The sequence below is a fragment of the Stigmatopora argus genome, chromosome 10 (genome assembly GCF_051989625.1).
Source record: "Stigmatopora argus isolate UIUO_Sarg chromosome 10, RoL_Sarg_1.0, whole genome shotgun sequence".
NCBI lineage: Eukaryota > Metazoa > Chordata > Actinopteri > Syngnathiformes > Syngnathidae > Stigmatopora > Stigmatopora argus.
In genome coordinates, this window is record NC_135396.1 from 12,484,407 (window position 1) to 12,503,819 (window position 19,413).

The 19,413-nt window shown below is 39.4% G+C and overlaps 1 protein-coding gene and 1 long non-coding RNA gene across 4 annotated transcripts in view; both read right to left on the reverse strand.

Annotated features, from left to right (window-relative positions):
* Positions 1-12: 12 nt before the first annotated feature.
* On the reverse strand, positions 13-1,474 carry LOC144084017 (uncharacterized). Of its 3 annotated transcripts, none has more exons than XR_013303683.1 (5): positions 1,274-1,474; positions 1,005-1,082; positions 478-542; positions 257-397; positions 13-131 (listed from the first exon to the last, which is right to left on the reverse strand). It is a non-coding gene; the product is annotated as an uncharacterized LOC144084017 (long non-coding RNA). The 3 variants fall into 3 exon arrangements; XR_013303682.1 differs by having other exon boundaries at positions 253-397; XR_013303684.1 differs by having other exon boundaries at positions 309-397; positions 1,274-1,471.
* Positions 1,475-5,901: 4,427 nt separating this feature from the next.
* Positions 5,902-19,413, reverse strand: part of sorl1 (sortilin-related receptor, L(DLR class) A repeats containing) — a 54,639-nt gene continuing 41,127 nt past the window's right edge. The window contains exons 37-48 of the mRNA XM_077611355.1: positions 19,283-19,387; positions 18,544-18,610; positions 18,359-18,441; positions 18,190-18,280; positions 17,872-18,065; positions 17,084-17,203; positions 16,750-16,914; positions 15,670-15,844; positions 14,747-14,853; positions 14,327-14,519; positions 13,281-13,493; positions 5,902-9,759 (exon numbers count right to left, since the gene is read on the reverse strand). Of these exons, the coding sequence (XP_077467481.1) occupies positions 9,692-9,759; positions 13,281-13,493; positions 14,327-14,519; positions 14,747-14,853; positions 15,670-15,844; positions 16,750-16,914; positions 17,084-17,203; positions 17,872-18,065; positions 18,190-18,280; positions 18,359-18,441; positions 18,544-18,610; positions 19,283-19,387 (1,581 nt within the window). The 3' untranslated portion in view covers positions 5,902-9,691. The remainder of the gene's footprint in view (positions 9,760-13,280; positions 13,494-14,326; positions 14,520-14,746; positions 14,854-15,669; positions 15,845-16,749; positions 16,915-17,083; positions 17,204-17,871; positions 18,066-18,189; positions 18,281-18,358; positions 18,442-18,543; positions 18,611-19,282; positions 19,388-19,413) is intronic.

Genomic DNA, 19,413 nt, shown 5'->3' on the forward strand with positions numbered 1-19,413 from the left:
AAGAAAAATGAGTATATTTCAAAGGTTTTATTTTCCCACAAAATGGGGTAATTGAAAAGTTCACAGGTCTTCCAGCATTAAAAGATGTGGTGTTTCCATTGATGAATATCTTCTTGGCATTGGATGGAATTCTGGGGAGGGGAAAAAAAAAGAGGGTCAAAGCACAATAGACCAACATTAAAAAAAATAGACTGGGGACCAGTTAGGTCAAAAGATTTGACCAAAAAACAATAACACTAAGTTAGGTTTTACCAACATCAGAAGGACCCATCTCTTTTCAGATGTGGTGGGAGATATGGAAAACATACTGGATAGGGGCTCTCAAGATGGTGTCAAAGGCTGTGCCACGCTCCAAAGTCACCTTTCTTACGTGTTGATTTGGTAAACTTGGGTGGACCTTGAAGAGAAGCAAAATAGAGTATTTTTAGTACACGACATGAAAATAATAAATCAAATAACCTGAAAAACAGGTCTTACGTCATACACGACTTCTTTGGTCTTGTAGATTTGGACAGCTTCCACATCTCCGTGGCTTTAAACCTCTGCAAAACACCACAGCATGATTATGTCATTGCTTATTTAACCATTTTGATGCACAAATGACTCCCATTCAATCAAAAAAATAAAATACGTCTCACAAAGCTCTTAGACGGAGGAAAAATGGTTGTTTAAACGAGTCAAAAATGAGCCCTGCACTACGGTTGAATGAATGTCTCGCTTAGGTTTTGTCAAAACCACATTTAAAAATCAAAAGGTCCAAGCCCTGAAGTTATCCACACAGGATCTTGCTATTAAAAAATCAACGCCAACCCAGTTAAAGTGTCTTCATTCAAAATTGGAGTGTATCATGATGCTAAACAAGCTAATTTAGGAAAGCCGTGAAGACTGGTCGCTGATATCTAAACATTACTGTGACAACAAAATTTCCCGAATACGGGATGAATAAAGTTATCCAATCCAATTACACGGGTAGAGGAATTAGAAGCTATTAAAAAAAGACTCACTTTGCCGACAAACTGCTCCTTTTTGGCCGTTATGGCCACATTCTTGATGTTTCCCAGCAGTCTGTCCTCGTTGAGGGACTGAAACACACAATGGAAGGGTTTCTTTTTAAACATTAAGAGCAATAGGTGATGCAATGTAGCCAACTTGCTAGCAAACATTTGTGTTTGCATCCACGTCGGGGCTACATCACGCCAATGAAGCACGTTCCCGTCAAAAAGCACTCTTGAAATGAGAACTGGGGCTACGAAATCCCCAAAAGACAAAGTACCGAACGCGCTGCATTGTCCTGGAAGAAGTTTGTCGGGTCTTTCTTCGGGAAATCGTCAATTCTGAGCAGCTCAGCAGTCCAACGCGCCCAGCCTCCGGTTCATCCGCCATTTTGAAAAATGGCGGCGTGGGGGCGGGTCTTTTGAACTCTGACCACAGCCACGCCTCGGCCACGCCCATTACACATAGACACAAAAAAAGAGATCGTTTTCATCATAGAGTGCATTAGTCAGGGGCGTGGGGCTGCAAATACTTTTAGGTTGGGCATTAATACTTCAAAACAAATACATTGTTTTCATAATAACGTACTGTAAATACTTTTTGGTTGGGCTTTAATACTTTAAGATACAATATTGCACATTATGAACATTGCGGTGACATGCACTTCAGTGTTTGTTTTTGAGTTCTAAGGTTACATACTTGGATATGCTTTTTCAATTGGGATTCATTTGGCTAAAGCAGTGGTGTCAAACATGCGGCCCGCGGGCCGGAACCGGCCCCCAAGGAGGTTCGATCAGGCCCGCAGGATAATTTGAAAGTGGAAAAAATGCATAAAAGACATGGAATTAATATTTTTAATTCGCTGCAATTCATGGATTATCCGCTAAGGGGCGCACTCTTTCCATCAGAGTAGAAGACAAGCCGCATCACTGAGACAGACTGAAAACAGGAGCAATTCCATACATTTTCAGTATGTATTGTATGTGTATGTATGTTTCATGTATGAAGTTTATAGATTTACAGGACAGGCGAACACTTTCTTCATTACACATTTAAAATCACTCTCCTTAGTTTGTAAGGTGCACGCAGGGATTACATTTAGATTTTATATGCGTATGTGTAAGTGGTTTAAAAATTCCTTTCTTTAAAAGTCTCATTTAATCTTAAAGTGCATGATTATATTTTTCAGTACCAATTAAAGTTTTGTGCCTTTGTACAATCAGTGGGATCAGTTGCAATGCATATTTGTGCACTGGGCGGAGGGTTGCATTTTTTCAGTGTTAATTTGTTTTTAGTTCATATCCATGGGAAACTTTCATTTGAGTTACGAGTAAATCGATATACGAGCTCAGTCCCGGAACGCATTAAGCTCGTATCTCGATATACGAGCTCAGTCCCGGAACGCATTAAGCTCGTATCTCGAGGTACCACTGTGAAACCTTTACTGCAGCTACAGCTGCGACACATTAAAAAAAAAGCATCAATAATAACCTAGGCGGCCCTGCGGCTGTGTGGTTAGCTCGTCGCCTTAACAATGGGGGACTCCGGTTCAAATCCAGCTCAGTCCAAATGTGGGGAGTTTGCATGTTCTCCCGAGGCCTGTGTGGGTAATGTCTCTGCGATTTTGAAGAATGGCGGCTATTTGAACTCTGACCATGATAACGCGTATTTAAATCTGCAACAATATCCTTTTCTTCTACACTATTAAATCAACACAACAATATATTTGCTTGTGCAGCTCGCTACAGATACAGTTTGTTAGCTCTGGCTCGTCCGCTCTATCACTAGCCAATCATAGTTTGTGAAGGCGATGACGTCTCGCTACGCCTATGAGAAGGCCTTGGTGTCGTCATCTCGAAATATGATTAGTTAAAGCAAGTTTTCTCCACGCATATTTTATGCTGCAGGACCTGCAGAACTGATTGTGAAGATGTAGATTTCTGACCCTGGCAACAAATAATGGCTGAAATGTGAAAACACACATCTGTAAAACAGCCCCCCCCCATCTAAATAATCAATCGTCAGGCAACCTCACACTGCTGTCATTGTCTGTACCATACCAAGGTCAAGGAACGTCTGTTTGCATCCGTTCTCGTGGTTTCAGCCAGACCATATAGTCCAGCCTTTGTCCAACCGCCCATATTGTTGGAATCTGACAGTAAGCAGAATCTCGATGGAAAGCAAGTGAACAATGGCACAAATTTGAGAACAAATGCATCCTTTATATTCAGAAGGGTGAAGGATGGTGGAAAGGAGTTGTGGAGATAAGATGTGTATTGTATATTATAAAAATAAAAATACAGCATCTCCACTGCCTCACATACACAGTTCAAACAAATTCCTGTACACAAGCACAATCGATGAACAAGAGACGGAGCCAACACATACATCTATCACCAACATTGGTCCTTCTCCCTTCACGGTCCAATCTTTCTGACCTTTTGACCGCTTATTGGGTGGCGCTAGTTCAAACCACAGGAAGTCGCATTAGGAACGCAATTCTTGCAATGGCCTGAAGAAATGCCATACATTTGTGGGGTCAAATAAATCATTCTGACATCATATTCTATAAAATTGTTGAAAGTACAGTAACATTGTTGGCAATATTAGGCATGTCTTTGCTGGTAAAACGCTGACAGTCCAAGAGATTTATTGGGGTACAAAGTCGGTAAGTGACACCTTCATTTATTTGATTTCATGGTGCCAAAGCTTACACTGTAAGCTCATTGGTCTTTCTTTGGCTACCACCATAATCAGAGTGAAGGCAAGTGCTACAAACGGCGCGCCACACAATATTTTCTTGACTTAACTTTCCGTTGATCTCCAACTTTCTGGTATATTTTTTTCTCTCCCACATTTGACCATGTTGTCAATTGAGGATTTGCTCACTGCATCTCATTTCTCCCACACATTTGTGGTCTGTCCCTATTATTACTGCATATAAAACAACATGAGAGCTCATTTTCCTCTTGGACTTTGACCATGAGATTCCCACTATCATCTCCTGTAGTGGATGCTCCATTACACTTTAGGAAAGCAGAAAAATAAAAAAAATGTACTTGATAACATTAAGCGAGAATTGTGCATCGCTTGCCCTTTTAAGCCCTTGTTGTGAAACGGTCAATATCGAGTGGACAACCTTTGAGATGATGATCATCCTTGTCTACTTTGCTAACAATGGCCTTTGAAAGCCGCCTAATAGCAAAGCAGTCATCAGCAGGCTTTGTCTGGTTGAGCACACTCCGCTTTGTCATCACTACCTCTGTCGCTTTCCGCTCTCCATTGCTGGCTTTCATCAGTTCTTGACCTTAACTCTACTTTGTTGACCTTTGACAATGGCAAGTCACAAAACCCTCTTGACCAACATCTTAACCCCTGGAGAATGAGACAAGTGGTTTGTTTTTGGAGACTTGTCTTCTGTTGACAGAAACCTGCTTTTTTGGAAGAGAAAATAAAATTAACCCAGTGCTCATAACAGTGGACATCTCTTCAAAAGTGTTCATTATCTTAACTTATTCACTAACAGCCTAGGTCACATGGTATGTGTTCTGGTAGTTAGTAAAGGAGGGACATTGATATTGAAAATACCTGTTGACGTCAATGGACGTCCATTCAATTTCAACAGCAACATCATCTGGGAATATTCTCACCTGGAGAACCACCACTTCCAACTCCTTCCCACAGGAAAGCCAATATCGTCTAGAAAAGAGGTGGGCAATTATTCCACAAAGGGCCGCTGTGGGTCCTGGTCTTTGTTCCAGCTGATGCTGCACAGACAGTTTAACCAAAGACCTTTCTCCTGAAATAAGCAATAACTGACTGCAAACAACTAATTACATTTGTAAGACATTGGATTGCTGAAAAGGTCTAGTATTGTTTGATTGGACTAAAAACCTGGACCAATTTCCCATACTTAGCCGAGAACAAATTGACTTAAGAACAGTTTGTACCTCAGAGCTGTTCTTGCCCTGAATGAACATTGAATGATACATACGTGTCAACCTCTGCCGATAACTGCCCTTATAAATGATTATGATTCCCCTTACAAACCCCCCAAAAAACTTACAAACACCGTACGACCCGTACGGTGTTTGTAAGTTTTTTGGGGGGTTTGTAAGGGGAATCATAATCATTTATAAGGGCAGTTATCGGCAGAGGTTGACACGTATGATAATACTACACAATAAAGGTGAGGTGCTGCCCAACTCTGTTCCTGAAGAATACATCTCACTTTTCCACCTGTCTATTGACTTTTATAATGATTTTCTCTTATTCATATAATTATTATGAGCACTGTGCATATATGCATTGACCTCCAGTTATTTTGCATGCACTGCACATATGTTTATTAACTTCCACAGTTATTTGTTTGTACTGTCGTTGATAGCAGTTGTTTTTAAATCATTTTCGTTGTGCTTCTTGCCCAATGACAATTTGTTGAAAGAAGGAAATCTCACTTGAGCAAGCGATGCCTAAGTATCTACTGCTCTCATGTGGAGATTTCCATAAATACAGCCCTGGTTAGAGCAGTACCTTCTCAAAATTGGAACCCTAACAGACCCTCCCAGTAAGTATCCAAGGAAACCCGTTTGATGGATTTGATAACCCAAAGTTAGGTTTGGCCGAAGTACACAACAGATCAGCGAACTGGACTGCCTTATGCATACCTGTCAACCTCTGCCGATAACTGCCCTTATAAATGATTATGATTCCCCTTACAAACCCCCCAAAAAACCTTACAAACACCGTACGAGTCGTACGGTGTTTGTAACGTTTTTTTGGGGGTTGTAAGGGGAATCATAATCATTTATAAGGGCAGTTATCGGCAGAGGTTGACAGGTATGCTTATGCAATCCATTTTGGGATGTAAAATTGCCGTGCTAAATGTTTAAAGTCAAAAGGACCGAATGGAATTTTAAACACCTTTATTTCAGAAGTGTTTTTTTTAAATCACCTCACACGGTTTCTTAAACATTTTTCTTCTTGCAACCTCTGAGATAAGCAAATAAGACATCAATATCATCAAAGACGGCAACTACCGGTTATCCGTGCCAAACATTTTGAAGCAAACTTTTTGACAAAACAATTATACTTCTCACATGAGGAAAAAAAGCTAAAAAGTGTCCCTAGTAAGAGAAAGAAGCAGTGATTTGACAAAACTGGGAGAGAAAAAAAGCCCTGTTAATAGCATCATCTTTTACAGTGTGACTTAGTGTGCATGTGTGACATTGATTTCTACCCTACGTTAATAAAAAGACACCTGATGTGTCTTAAAAGGCATTTTGTGGTCAAATGCAAACCAAAACAAAACACAAAAGTATTTCCAGAGGTTAAAAACAGAATAATTGCAAAAAAAACATCCATGTTAAGGCAAAGACAACACAAAAAGATGAGGAATTAAAACAAAAATTCTAGTCAAGACCGTAATGATTTTGTGGCCTTGACTGTCACAACAATTGGAATCGGAGTCGTTAAAAGAGAAAATTATATGCAGAGGCATTTCCATACTTGAATAGTTGCTTACAGTGATAAGAGTGACTCAAAATGAACATAAAAGTCATCGGTGGCATAAGGAAATGAGTATAAAATACATTCACGAGGACCTTTTAACAAGAAACTAACAAAAACAATTTTATAATCTAGCAAAAAACCCGGCAGCTCAAGCCCAAAGGCTACAAACAACAATGCAGTTGAAAGACTACCATACAGTCAGGACAGACATTGGTGACTTCATATTATTTTCGTATTTCAAAACTGACACATTAATGGACGTGCAACAAAGAACTACGCGCAGTTCTTTAAAACTTTACCAAATCAGCAGGTAGACATAGCAGGCTGTGTTAGTTTGAAGTCACGCAACACGTTTTCTTTTGACAAATGTGGTACACGCTCTTAATTTTTGTAGCTTGTGAATCATATTGTATCTGTATTAATGTAGTAAACAGTTATTCAGGTAAATTCTTCTCGTGTATACATTGTAAATATTGACTTTAAGCTCAAATGGGATATGTTGCCAATCATTCTTATACAGTGTGGGGTTTATTCCAGATGGATTGAACAATGAACCACAAATTAACTGGTAGATTTGAAATTCAACGAACAACCTCTGCCAGAATAGTAATGCCCGTCAGAAAATATTTGTTCCTATTTAAAATGTATACAGTCGATCCACAATTACTTTGACCCATCAGGTCACAGTATAATCATTACTGACAATAAATTGAATTGTAAGGAGTTTTTTGGGCCATGGAAAAAGTGCAAACGTTGAATAGACCATTGACAGAGTGGAGGATTGACAATAGTATCTGCAGAAGCAGCAAATGTTTTTGTGAAAGACAAAATCTTAGTCACTGCCCAAAATTTTGAATCATCTTGTAAATAAACTGTGTTAAAATATTGTTTGGTGATGTAACACTCTTATAGACGACTACCGTATTTTCTCGAATATAACACGCAGATTTTTGCTATATAATTAATTCCAATAGATGGGGGTGCGTGTTATAATCAATAACTAAAATAAATTACAAATTTTCGATCGAAAAAAGCATTGTCAAACTCACTTTGACGCACGGATTTTCCGTCATCTCGTAAAGCCGATCGAAAATCGGAAAGCCGAGACCACCACTGCCCCTCTCTAGCCTCGTACTCGTCTCAGTTCACCCTCTCTCAGTTCAGTTTTGGACATTGTACAAGCAACATGGCATCAAAACGAGCAAGTTATACCGCAGCGTTCAAAAGAAAAGTCATCAAAGTGGCAGAGGAATTGGGCAACAGAGAAGCTGGAAGAAAATTCGATATTAGTGAAGCTAACATCCGTGGTTGGAGGAAGAAGAAAGACTCATTATTGAAAGAAAAAGCAACAGCAAAAGCATCAGGACGTGGAAGAAAAGCAATGTTCCCAGAGTTAGAGAAAGAACTTCTTAAAACGATTGCTGAGAGAAGAGCTGCAGGGTGTGCCATTAACACAGTCGAGCTGCGTATCCTCGCCCTGAAAATCATGAAAAAAAACAACAAGGATTCCGGCTTCAAATCGTCTGCATGTTGGTGCTATAAGTTTATGCAACGGCACGACCTATCTGTAAGAAAGAGAACGTCAATTGCCCAAAGGATGCCGGAGGACTACGAACATAAACTGATGGAGTATCAGCGGTTCATAATCAAGATGAGGAAGAAGCACCACTATGCACTTCGGAATATAGGAAACGCTGATCAAACCCCACTGACTTTTGATCTGCCGAACTCACTGAGTGTGGATTTTAAGGGTGTAAAGTCAGTCACCATCAAGTCTACAGGAAATGAAAAATCTCGCTTCACTGTGATCCTTGGTGCATACGGGGATGGCTCCAAGAAGAAAAAAAGGTAAGATTTCTGATTTTCGTCAGCGGGAAATTTTAGGTGCGCACTATATTCGATTACTGCGTTTTTCCAGATGTTTTTGGCCCAAAATTACCTGCGTGTTATTTTCGAGTGCGCGTTTAATTCGAGAAAATACGGTAACTGGTTTGTGTGATCTATGCAGCATAAAGGAAAAAAAATCAATTTAAAGGTCTGGTAGTATAAAAATCTACAGGGCAAAAAATGTGTTAATTCCTTCATGATAGAAAAGGTTTCTTTCTTTAATGTAAAAACTAAAATGGTGACTTGCTCTGTAGTGGATGGTCTACAGGAAATCTAACGTTTACAAGAAATAATATTAGCCTGCGTAAAGTAATCCCAGAATAGATAAGTGTTATTTTGGGGAGGAGAGTTGCTTAAGAAAATCTGCATGTAAATATTAGAAGCGAATCCTAACAGCCAATGATATGAACCCAAAAGGATGATGACGGTGGCGCTTCGCTGGTACCCAACACAATTCCCTGAGAACTCCAAACATGATGACTACATTAATGGCAAAAAACTGGGGATGAACATTTCACCTAGATTAAAATGAACACTTAAAAAAAAAATCAAAATATATATATTTGACAATATGTTGGGTTGCAGAAATACAAAGATAAAATGTATTAAAAGCCAATATTTACAAGTAGTCGTGATGCGAGGTATCATCAACCTCTGTAGATTAGAATAATCCAATCATTTTTGGCACATGTTGCGTCAATGTACAAACATACAACAGTGTGCTGGTGATGGAACAAAATAAAAATCTCCCTACTTAAACAGTCACGAGAGTGACACTTGTAATGCATGTACTGTTTATAATGATCCCGAATGGAAATCACAGATGTGAAAAATTCAAATCTCACCGAAGATAAGCGATTTTAAAATGACTATTTTAACCTTCTCCCATTGGGCTAAAAGCTCTAGGCTGTTGCTTGAAAGTACAGTTGCCATTTACATTTTTTTTTAAATTTAGTTTTTTTGTGTTTGTACATTTTTGCATTCTATGTTTAAGTCTCTGGATATATATTTTGGCTTTACGCAATGGACCACTCGCAAGGGGTCCGGGGGTTCCACGTCATGCTCAAAAAAATGTTACTAATTTCTTCACAGTATGCCTCAGTGTCCAACACATCAAAGTCCTTTTTAACCCCATATACATATATTCACCTTTTATATAAAAAATAAGTTATTGCGCGTTCAAAAAAGTGCATTGTATATTTGAAAAATAGCTATCTCATTTCTTCATGTTTCTTTCTAATTGGGTTCCTGTCAGCAGAGTGCAAGAAGGGGAGAAGTCAGTAAAAGGAAAAAGGTCGCGCTACGCAATGACCATGGGAACGTCATCTGAGAAGCCGCTAATCATGGGGGCATCTTCATCATCATCCACTAGTGGGGAAAAAGAGAGGTAGGTCAACACATGAAGATGCAATGGGGCAAATAAGTATTTAGTCAACCACCAATTGTGCAAGTTATCCTACTTGAAAAGATTAGAGGTCTGTAATTGTCAACATGGGTAAACCTCAACCATGAGAGACAGAATGTGGAAAAAAAACCCAGAAAATCACATTGTTTATATTTTTAATTTTGATTTTTTTGCAAATCATGGTGGAAAATAAGTATTTGGTCAATACCAAAAGTTAATCTCAATACTTTGTTATGTACCTTTTGTTGGCAATAACAGAGACGTTTTCTGTAACTCTTCAGAAGCTTTTCACATACTATTGCTGGTATTTTGAGCCATTCCTCCATGCAGATCTCCTCTAGAGCAGTGATGTTTTGGGGCTGTCGTTGGGCAACCCGGACTTTCAACTCCCTCCACAGATTTTCAATGGGGTTGAGATCTGGAGACTGGCTAGGCCACTCCCGGACCATGAAATGCTTCTTACGAAGGCACTAATTTATTGCCCTGGCTGTGTGTTTGGGATCATTGTCAACCCAGCCACGTCTCATCTTCAATGTCCTTGCTGATGGAAGGAGATTTTCACTCAAAATCTCTCGATACATGGCCCCATTCATTCTTACCAACTACAACAACAATACTATGTCTGTTAATGCAGATGCCTCACTAGCGGAGAATTTGAACCGTTTCTTTGCCCGCTTTGAGACTGACAAATCAGGCCCAGTCTCAACACCCCCACCACCACCCTGCAGCAATACACTGACGTTCCGGGAACAGGAAGTGAGACTGGTAATGCGGTCTGTGAACACCAGGAAGGCTGCGGGCCCTGACGGAGTACCTGGGAAGGTGCTCAAAGCCTGTGCTGACCAGCTGGCTGGAGTCTTCACAAAAATTTTCAATTGTTCCCTGCAACTATCCATCATTCCATCTTGTCTGAAATCTGCCACCATCATCCCTGTCCCCAAAAAGCCAACCATTGGCAGCATGAATGATTATAGGCCTGTTGCCCTCACGCCTGTGATCATGAAGTGCTTTGAAAAGTTGGTAGCCCGCCATATCAGGAATACAATCTCTCCCTCAATTGACCCTCACCAGTTTGCTTATAGGGCAAACAGGTCCACTGATGATGCTATTGCCATTGCTCTTCATACAGCACTGAGCCATCTGGAACACCCTGGGAACTACGTGAGGATGCTCTTCATTGACTACAGCTCAGCCTTCAATACCATAAAACCGGACATTCTGACTGACAAACTCTCCCACCTTGGACTATCCTCTTCAATCTGCTGCTGGATAAAGGACTTCTTGACCAACCGACCACAGACTGTTAGACTTGGTCCCCACCTCTCTTCCTCCATTACACTAAGCACTGGCTCCCCTCAAGGCTGTGTACTGAGTCCTCTTCTGTACTCCCTGTACACCTTTTGTCTTCGTGGTGCTCGGTGAACAACCTCACACTGAACACCACGAAAACTAAAGAAATAATCTTGGACTTTCGCAAACACGGCACAGATCTGGCCCCACTCCTCATAAATGGAGTATGTGTAGACAGGGTCCAGTCCTTTAAATTCCTGGGGGTCCACGTCACGGACAAGCTCTCATGGTCTACAAACACCACGGCAGTGGTGAAGAAGGCTCAGACACGACTCCATTTCCTCAGGGTACTTAGGACGAACAACTTGGGCTCCAATCTTCTGAGAACCTTCTACAGAACCACTGTAGAGAGCATCCTGGCGTACGGCATCACAGTGTGGTACGCTGGAAGCACGGCGGCAGACAAAAAGGCCATGCAGAAAGTGATTAACACTGCCCAGAGGATTGTCGGCTGCTCTCTGCCCTCACTTGAAGACATTGCCAGCCCGCGTTACCTCAGCAGAGCCAAGCACATCATAGGGGACCCTTACCACCCTGGTCACAATCTGTTCCAGCTGCTGCCCTCTGGCAGACGCTATAGGTCCCACAAAGCTCGGACAAATAGGCTTAAGGACAGTTTTTTCCCCACATCCATCAGACATCTAAACTCGCGCTAACATACACACATTCCCTTCTGCGGCATATGAATAGATGTTTGGTTGGTGATCTGCCTCCTACTAGCTGACTTGAAGGAAGGTAAGTGGCAGACAGTGTGCGGTAATCGAGAGGTAAGCGACCTGTATGTAATCGAGAGGTAAGCGACCTGTATCCACAACAGCGGAATGACAAATTACAAGTCCGTAACTTACACTTATTTAGGTCTTTGCCGATTAAACGTAGCTTATGGAGAAGCACCATCAATTTCGTCACACGCAGTTCTGCGTGTGATGACAAGTAGGCTTTTTGTGTTGTGGTAATGACGACATGGCCTATGTCCGATTATTATTATTATTATTATTATTATTTCCTTTACACAGATCAGTCATCCTGGTCCCTTTTCAGAAAAACAACTCCAAAGCATGATGCTTCCACCCCCATGCTTCAGTGTGTATGGTGTTCTTCGGACTCAATTCAGTATTCTTCCTCCTCCAAACACGAGAACCTGTGTTTCTACCAAAAAGTTCTATTTTGGTTTCATCTGACCATAACACATTCTCCCAGTCCTCTTCTGGATCATCCAAATGCTCTCTAGCGAACCGCAGACGGGCCTGGACGTGTACTGGCTTCAGCAGGGGGACACGTCTGGCAGTGCAGGATTTGAGTCCCTGGCGGGGCATTGTGTTACTGATAGTAGCCTTTGTTACTGTGGTGCCAGCTCTCTGTAGGTCATTCACTAGGTCGCCCCCTGTGGTTCTGGGATTTTTGCTCACCATTCTTGTTATCATTTTGACGCCACGGGGTGACATCTTGCATGGAGCCCCAGATCGAGGGAGATTATCAGTGGTCTTGTATGGCTCCCATTTTCTAATAATTGCTCCCACAGTTGATTTCTTTACACCAAGCGTTTTACCTATTGTAGATTCAGTCTTCCCAGCCTGGTGCAGGTCTACAATTTTGTCTCTAGTGTCCTTCGACAGCTCTTTGGTCTTGGCCATAGTTTGGAGTGTGAGAGACTGAGGTTTTAGACAGGTGTCTTTTATACCGATAATGAGTTAAAACAAATGCTATTAATACAGGTAACGAGTTAAGACCTCGTTAGAAGAAGTTAGACCTCTTTGACAGCCAGAAATCTTGTTTGTATGTAGGTGACCAAATATTCATTTTCCACTCTAAAAATCAAACAACGTGATTTTCAGTTTTTTCCCCCCACATTCTGTCTCTCATGGTTGAGATTTACTACCCATGTTGACAATTACAGGTCTCTCTAATCTTTTAAAGTAGGAGAACTTGCACAATTGGTGGTTGACTAAATACTTATTTGCCCCACAGGACAAAAGTTATCCTTAGTTACGCAACAGAAGACCTTGATGTCAATGTCACAGATAACTTCAAACTTCAGATTAACACGAAAACATCAGACTTAGCAAAAATAATGATATTGCAATATTCTGCACCATTCATAATTGTTATACAGTGAAAAATAAAGCTCTCTCACCTAGTTCATCCCCCGAGGAGAAGACTGCAGAGCCTAAGCGTGAGTTGTAGTGGGAATTGGCGAAGGCGGTAAAATTGTTCTGTAGTCGACGGTGTCTGAGGTAGAGCACCACCAAGCCGCCGCACACGCCTATAAGCAAAAGGAAGAGGACTGGAACCACCACTGCCGCCGTGTCCTCAGAATGGCCATCACCTGGAGATGCCTCACTCGCACCTAGAAATACACATAATAAACGCAAAAATGTACACTTGTGTGTGGCTGTGTATATTAATGATACCATAATCAATTATTGCGCAGGTGTCAAATTCAAGGCTCGACACTGCACATCATTTTGTTTGGCCGGGAAAAGCAAATCATGTGCCTCAGCTTCACAATTCATGCTAAAATGCTATAATCAGGCTTTTGTCCGGTTTCATGCCAATTTAGGAATTTTTAAGTGTTTCTGCAATCTGTCCCTCTGTTTTTATTCAGAGACTATGTATTGCACGGGTGTCAAACTTGCTGGGAGGATGCCTCTTAGGGAGGGGAAAATATTTTTTCATGTAATTGGTAGAGAAATTTCTTCAAAATGTGTAAAAATATGATACAAATTAGACAAACAATGAGTTCCATCTCGACCCCCATGTGTCACCATTGTCACAGGAACCTACAGTTCACTATTAATTGAAACAAATAGGTTCCCATTCATTAAGACAAAAGATGACTATTATTCAAATAAGCGGACGTTACTTGAAAAGAAACCCTCCAATAAAGCCTTAAAAATACGATGGTTTGCTAAAGAAAACCAATAGTGTAACTATATGGTATGCAATTTTCTGGGGATAATCCTCACCCCAGATATTGTGTCAGTTATTTTCAGATGTGCGTGGCAATCAAAGATTATTTCTGTTTTTAGAGGGAACGAGAACGAGTGCACGGTGGACTGTGTGTGCCATTGAAGCAACATATTCGGACTAAGAATTTTTTGGTGTGATGACAAATATAAGTAGTATTTTCCTAGTAGAATAGCTAAAGATTACATTGATTAGAGTTGTATTCTTCTGTACCTGCTCTAAGTTGGTTATAAAGCAGCAGTGCGGGCTCGCCACATAGCTGCCCGTTTAGCAAGCAGCGGGCCTGGACAGAAAACGTGTAGTTGTGTCCAATCTGCAGGCTGCTAATGCGGAAGTACGTCTCTGTTGTGTTTCCCAAGGAGGTAGTCTTGTTAGTTAAACTGTCGTACACATGCACTTCATATCCCTGTAAACAAATAGCATTATGTAGAGTAGGTGAGTAGAAGATAGAGATAGAGACTGATGCTTCTAAACATAGACATTTCAATTAAAAATTACAACAAATCAAATAAAATAAAAAAACCAATATCTCTCGTTAATAGAAAATAAAATCCATATAAACAGGGAGTCCCACCCAACATGGATTGGAAGTCAACATTCGCAAAAAAATGCTAATCAAAGCTGGTTTCTTACCCTGCTCTCATTGAAAGTTTTATCTTTGACGGCTATGCTCTTCCAGAACAATAGTATGTGGTCATTTTCATTCAGAATCTTCAAGGCCTCGGGAGCCGGAAGGGGAACTGCAGCAAAGGAGAATAGATTTTGAAGAAATGAGCAGACACATACACAAACCACGGTGAATACAGTAGATCATGAACGAACCAGTTACTGTTCTATACATTGACATTATTTTAAGTTGCATATATCCACACATATAAGCACTTACATATATAAAGAGGTAGCTATGAAAAGTCGGTGGCAGACGTAACAAGCGGCCATCTTAAAGCAGTGGAAACATCTCGAACAATTTTTAAGGGAAATTTAGATAAGTGATTTCCCGCCCCCCCATTTAAAACACTTTTAACAAGGTAAAATTGCCACTGATTTTCAAAAACTTTTATCTATAACAAACCATATCAACATGGTTATCATTCAGGCTGGAGTGGGAAGAAACATGTTAAAAAAGGATTTTCTTAAATGTAAAATGGAGCCACTAAATCTTTTTAGATGCTCATTAAAATTGTGTTCATAATTAATAATAAACGTATTTTTTTGTAGGTTAAACTGTGTTTTTACTTTATTGATAATTCATTCGCTCAATTTCTGAACCACTTATCCTCACAAGGGTCGCGGGGGGTGCTGGAGTCTATCCCAGCCAACTATGGTCACCAGGCAGGAAACACCCTGAATCGGCAGCCAGCCAATCACAGTGAGGACATAAAATTCATATATAAATGACACTATTTGTTGCCACTTCGGGGAAGTAACAGAAAATATTTCAGATGCACTGCTATAAGGACAATGTGAACATCAACTGCTTTACAGACCAGTATGGCTTATATAGTATGAACAAATAAAGTTTTGTTGTTACGTGTATATGTGAATTTGCTGTTTACCTGTGGTCAGACTGTAGCTAGCTTCCATGCTCATGTTAAGGAGACGAACTGTGATGCTATAGCATCCTCCAGGCTCCAGCCCTTTCAGATGGTACTCCACTGTGTTATTTTTTGTAGCTACTTTATAGTCCCGCTCCACTTTGCGGATAACATCCCACACATGGACTGCATACGTCTAAGGAGAAAGACCAGAGACAACATAACTATCTTTCTGTTCAAGTAAGAAGTTACGCTGTCCAAGTGGATGGACAATAATGTCTTTAAATATACATAGCAAAGTATTTGAGGAATTAGGAAAATGCTTCTGCTTTGGGACTGTTCTATAACATTTTAAATCATTATATTTGCTCAAAAGGTTGCTTTTATAATAAAAAGTCCCATCTCAGATTGTTTCAGTCCCACCGCCTGCCAAAAGGAATTCAGGACTGCCAAAATTAATCTACATATTAATCTTACATTAATTGATAACTTTGGGAAATATATTGTTTACAGACACTGTTTAGCTAAAAAAAAACACCCTCTAATTTGAGTCTCTTAAAAGCAAATGTTCCATTTTTTTTTCTTTGTCAAATATTCCAAATTTTTCTTTGTCAAATATTCCAATTTTTTTCTTTGTCAAATATTCAAAAAAAAAATCTTTGTCAAATATTCTATTTTTTTTCTTTGTCAAATATTCCTTTTTTTTTCTTTGTCAAATATTCCAATTTTTTTCTTTGTCAAATATTCCAATTTTTTTCTTTGTCAAATATTCCATTTTTTTTCTTTGTCAAATATTCCATTTTTTTTTCTTTGTCAAATATTCCATTTTTTTTCTTTGTTAATACCAGACTGATTATCTATGCACTGTAAGAATAATGATAATAATACGACATTTCCAAATATGTCATTTTGCTTTTGAAAGCAATCAATGTTAATGGTGAAATAGTTCAATGCACATTCACAGCTAATATATTTAGGTCATAATTGCACAATCAAAAAATACAAATAAATGTCATAAATGTGAAACAATCAAATATAAAATCATAGAGACATTTCAAATGTATCCATTCTAATCAGTGTCAATTGAGTGACAAAATTTACCAGAGACTTATTCGGTGCATCATATGGAGGTTGCCACTTAAGCGTGGCCTCTGTCTTTTCTGTTTGTACACGGTGGAGATTTCTGGGTGGTAGTCGTTCACTAGGAATCATTTTGACCACAGCATGCTCAGATGGAGGCCCCAAGAAGGGAGTGACGGCCCGTACCTAAAGCCAAAGTCAATCAAAATATGACCTGACATGTATTTTTCCATTTTTCATGTTGAACAAACACTAACTTGAATATATCAATTAAAAAGGGGAATTTTAGCCTCCCATCATTGGAAAGTGTCAGTAGAACATGACATGAAATATTTCAAAACGGAAAGAGACTTACCAGAAAAAGATACTGCTCATTGGGTGCCACGGTGACTATCAGATTGGTAAGGGTGGTGTGGACCAGATGGGGATTATGGTATAAATCCAAGAAGGATGTGGCATAAAATACACCATATACCTATAAAAGAACCAGCAGATTATCATTAAATGTTAGATAAAATATTGACTCAATGTTACCCCATTATAAACACCAGCTCAATGTTTTGCGTGCATTTTCTACTTGAACACATCTTCTAATCATGTTATGTTTCATTTATCTAAAATTATGTTCTTAACTGTTGTTGTAGTATTTTGTAATGTAAATGGCACTGTGTGAATAGTGGGAAGACTGAAATATTTTGCCCTTAGGTGTAGACCACATGTGTCAAAGTGGCGGCCCGTGGGCCAAATCTGGCCAGCCGCATCATTTTGTGTGGCCCGGGAAAGTAAATCATGAGTGCCAACTTTCTGTTTTAGGATTAAATTAAAATGAAGAGTATAGATGTATATTACATTTCCTGATTTTCCCCCTTTTAAATCAATAATTGTAATTTTTTAATCTTTTTTTTCTGTGTTTTTAGTTCAAAAATCATTTTGTAAAATCTAAAAAAAAATATAAAAAAGCTAAAATAAACATTGTTTTAGATCTATAAAAAACGGTATATCCAGGGATTTTAATCCATTTATAAAAAAAAAATCTAAATATTATATCTAAAATGGTCTGGCCCACGTGAAATCAAGTTGACGTTTACGCGGCCCGCGAACCAACCCGAGTCTGACACCCTTGGTGTAGACAAAATGTCGTACATTTGCAGATTCCCTGTTGGTGATGGTCCAGCTACAGTTCACAGAGGTTTGGTTGAGGGCCGAGGCTTTTAAGACGGGCTGGTGTGGTTGGACGCCAGCAGTCTGGTGATGAAACAAAGCTGTGGCACTGTCACCGATTGTGGTGTGAGCCCACACAGCCACCTCATAAACAGTCCCCGCTGTCAGGTTCTTCACTGAAATTAGACAACAAAAACATTTAATGCCATGACTATTATTCTGAGTCTTATCTATTGACATTTTGTGGAAGTCTGCAGTGTGATTTTTCTAATGTAAACAAAAAACAATGCCAGAATGTACCGTTAAGTATATTTTCTGTGACTGTGTAGTTCTCGATCTCCTTCATATGAGAGTCAAACTGCCAGGATAGAGTCACAATGTATTGTTTTACCTAAAAAATAAAAAAAAGTTTGTTTTAGTTTTTAAGGAGAGTAAAGTCATTTTTTTCCACAATACATGAACCACATACTTTATACTGGGAGTTGAGGCTGAATGATAGGCTCATGGAATCTGCAGTGACGCTGTCAACATTTACAGAAGGAGAAGGCAGTGCTGCACCAGAAGAAAAAGTTAAAAATTAAAATAAAATGGGTTGATCCACAACCTGCAATAGGTATGGAGCGACATTTCTAAATGGACAGTAGATAATCTCACCTTTCATTGGAGTTAAAGTTCTAATTTCAGTCCAGTTTCCCATACCTCGACTGGTCACAGCGGCCACCTGAATAAAAAAATAAAATAAAAAAGGCACAACACCATGCACCTTTGTCTGAAGTAGAGCTGGGCGATAAAATAATGATCGGGAAATAATTTGTCAACCATGATATTAAAAACTTTCGATAAAAAAATTAAAAATAAACTGCAATTACACTACCTGACAACCACAGAGAAGGGGGGCGCTGTTGCGAGATGAGCGCTAGTTCCAGACCAAGTTAATTATTTTATTTATTTCATATTGCACAGCAACTTTTGGTTTGAAACTTTTGAATTAATAGAAATAAAGACGCATGTCAAAATTTCTCCAGGTTTTATTTGTTTCTTTTCATAGTGTAAGGAGGGAGTTGTCCTATCTTTATTGCACAAAAAACATCAAAAATACTTTTTAAAACCATCATATTTCATATTATCCTTTCTTATAAAGTATGGTAACATAGTCATATTTGAATAAGGAGGGAAAGTAATTTATTTACCTATTCACAGAAGTTTGAAGTTTCAAATTTGAAACAAAAAAGATGTGGTAGTTATCGTTATAATTATCGATATCGACAGATTTTTCTATTTTTTTATCGTGATAGCAATTTTTGTCATATTGCCCAGCTCTAGTCTGAAGACTAATAATGTATTAAGGCAAATATTAGAGATTGCGTAGTCATGCCAAGAGCGCCTTTCTTACCCTGAACTTGTACATCGTGTCTGGCTGCAGTCCCGTTATCTCTGAGCTGTTTGTGGTACTTCTTTGTGATGTCCATTCAATGGCTGTTTGTTCACTGTACTCAACCTGAGAAGCAGCACACACAAATAGAA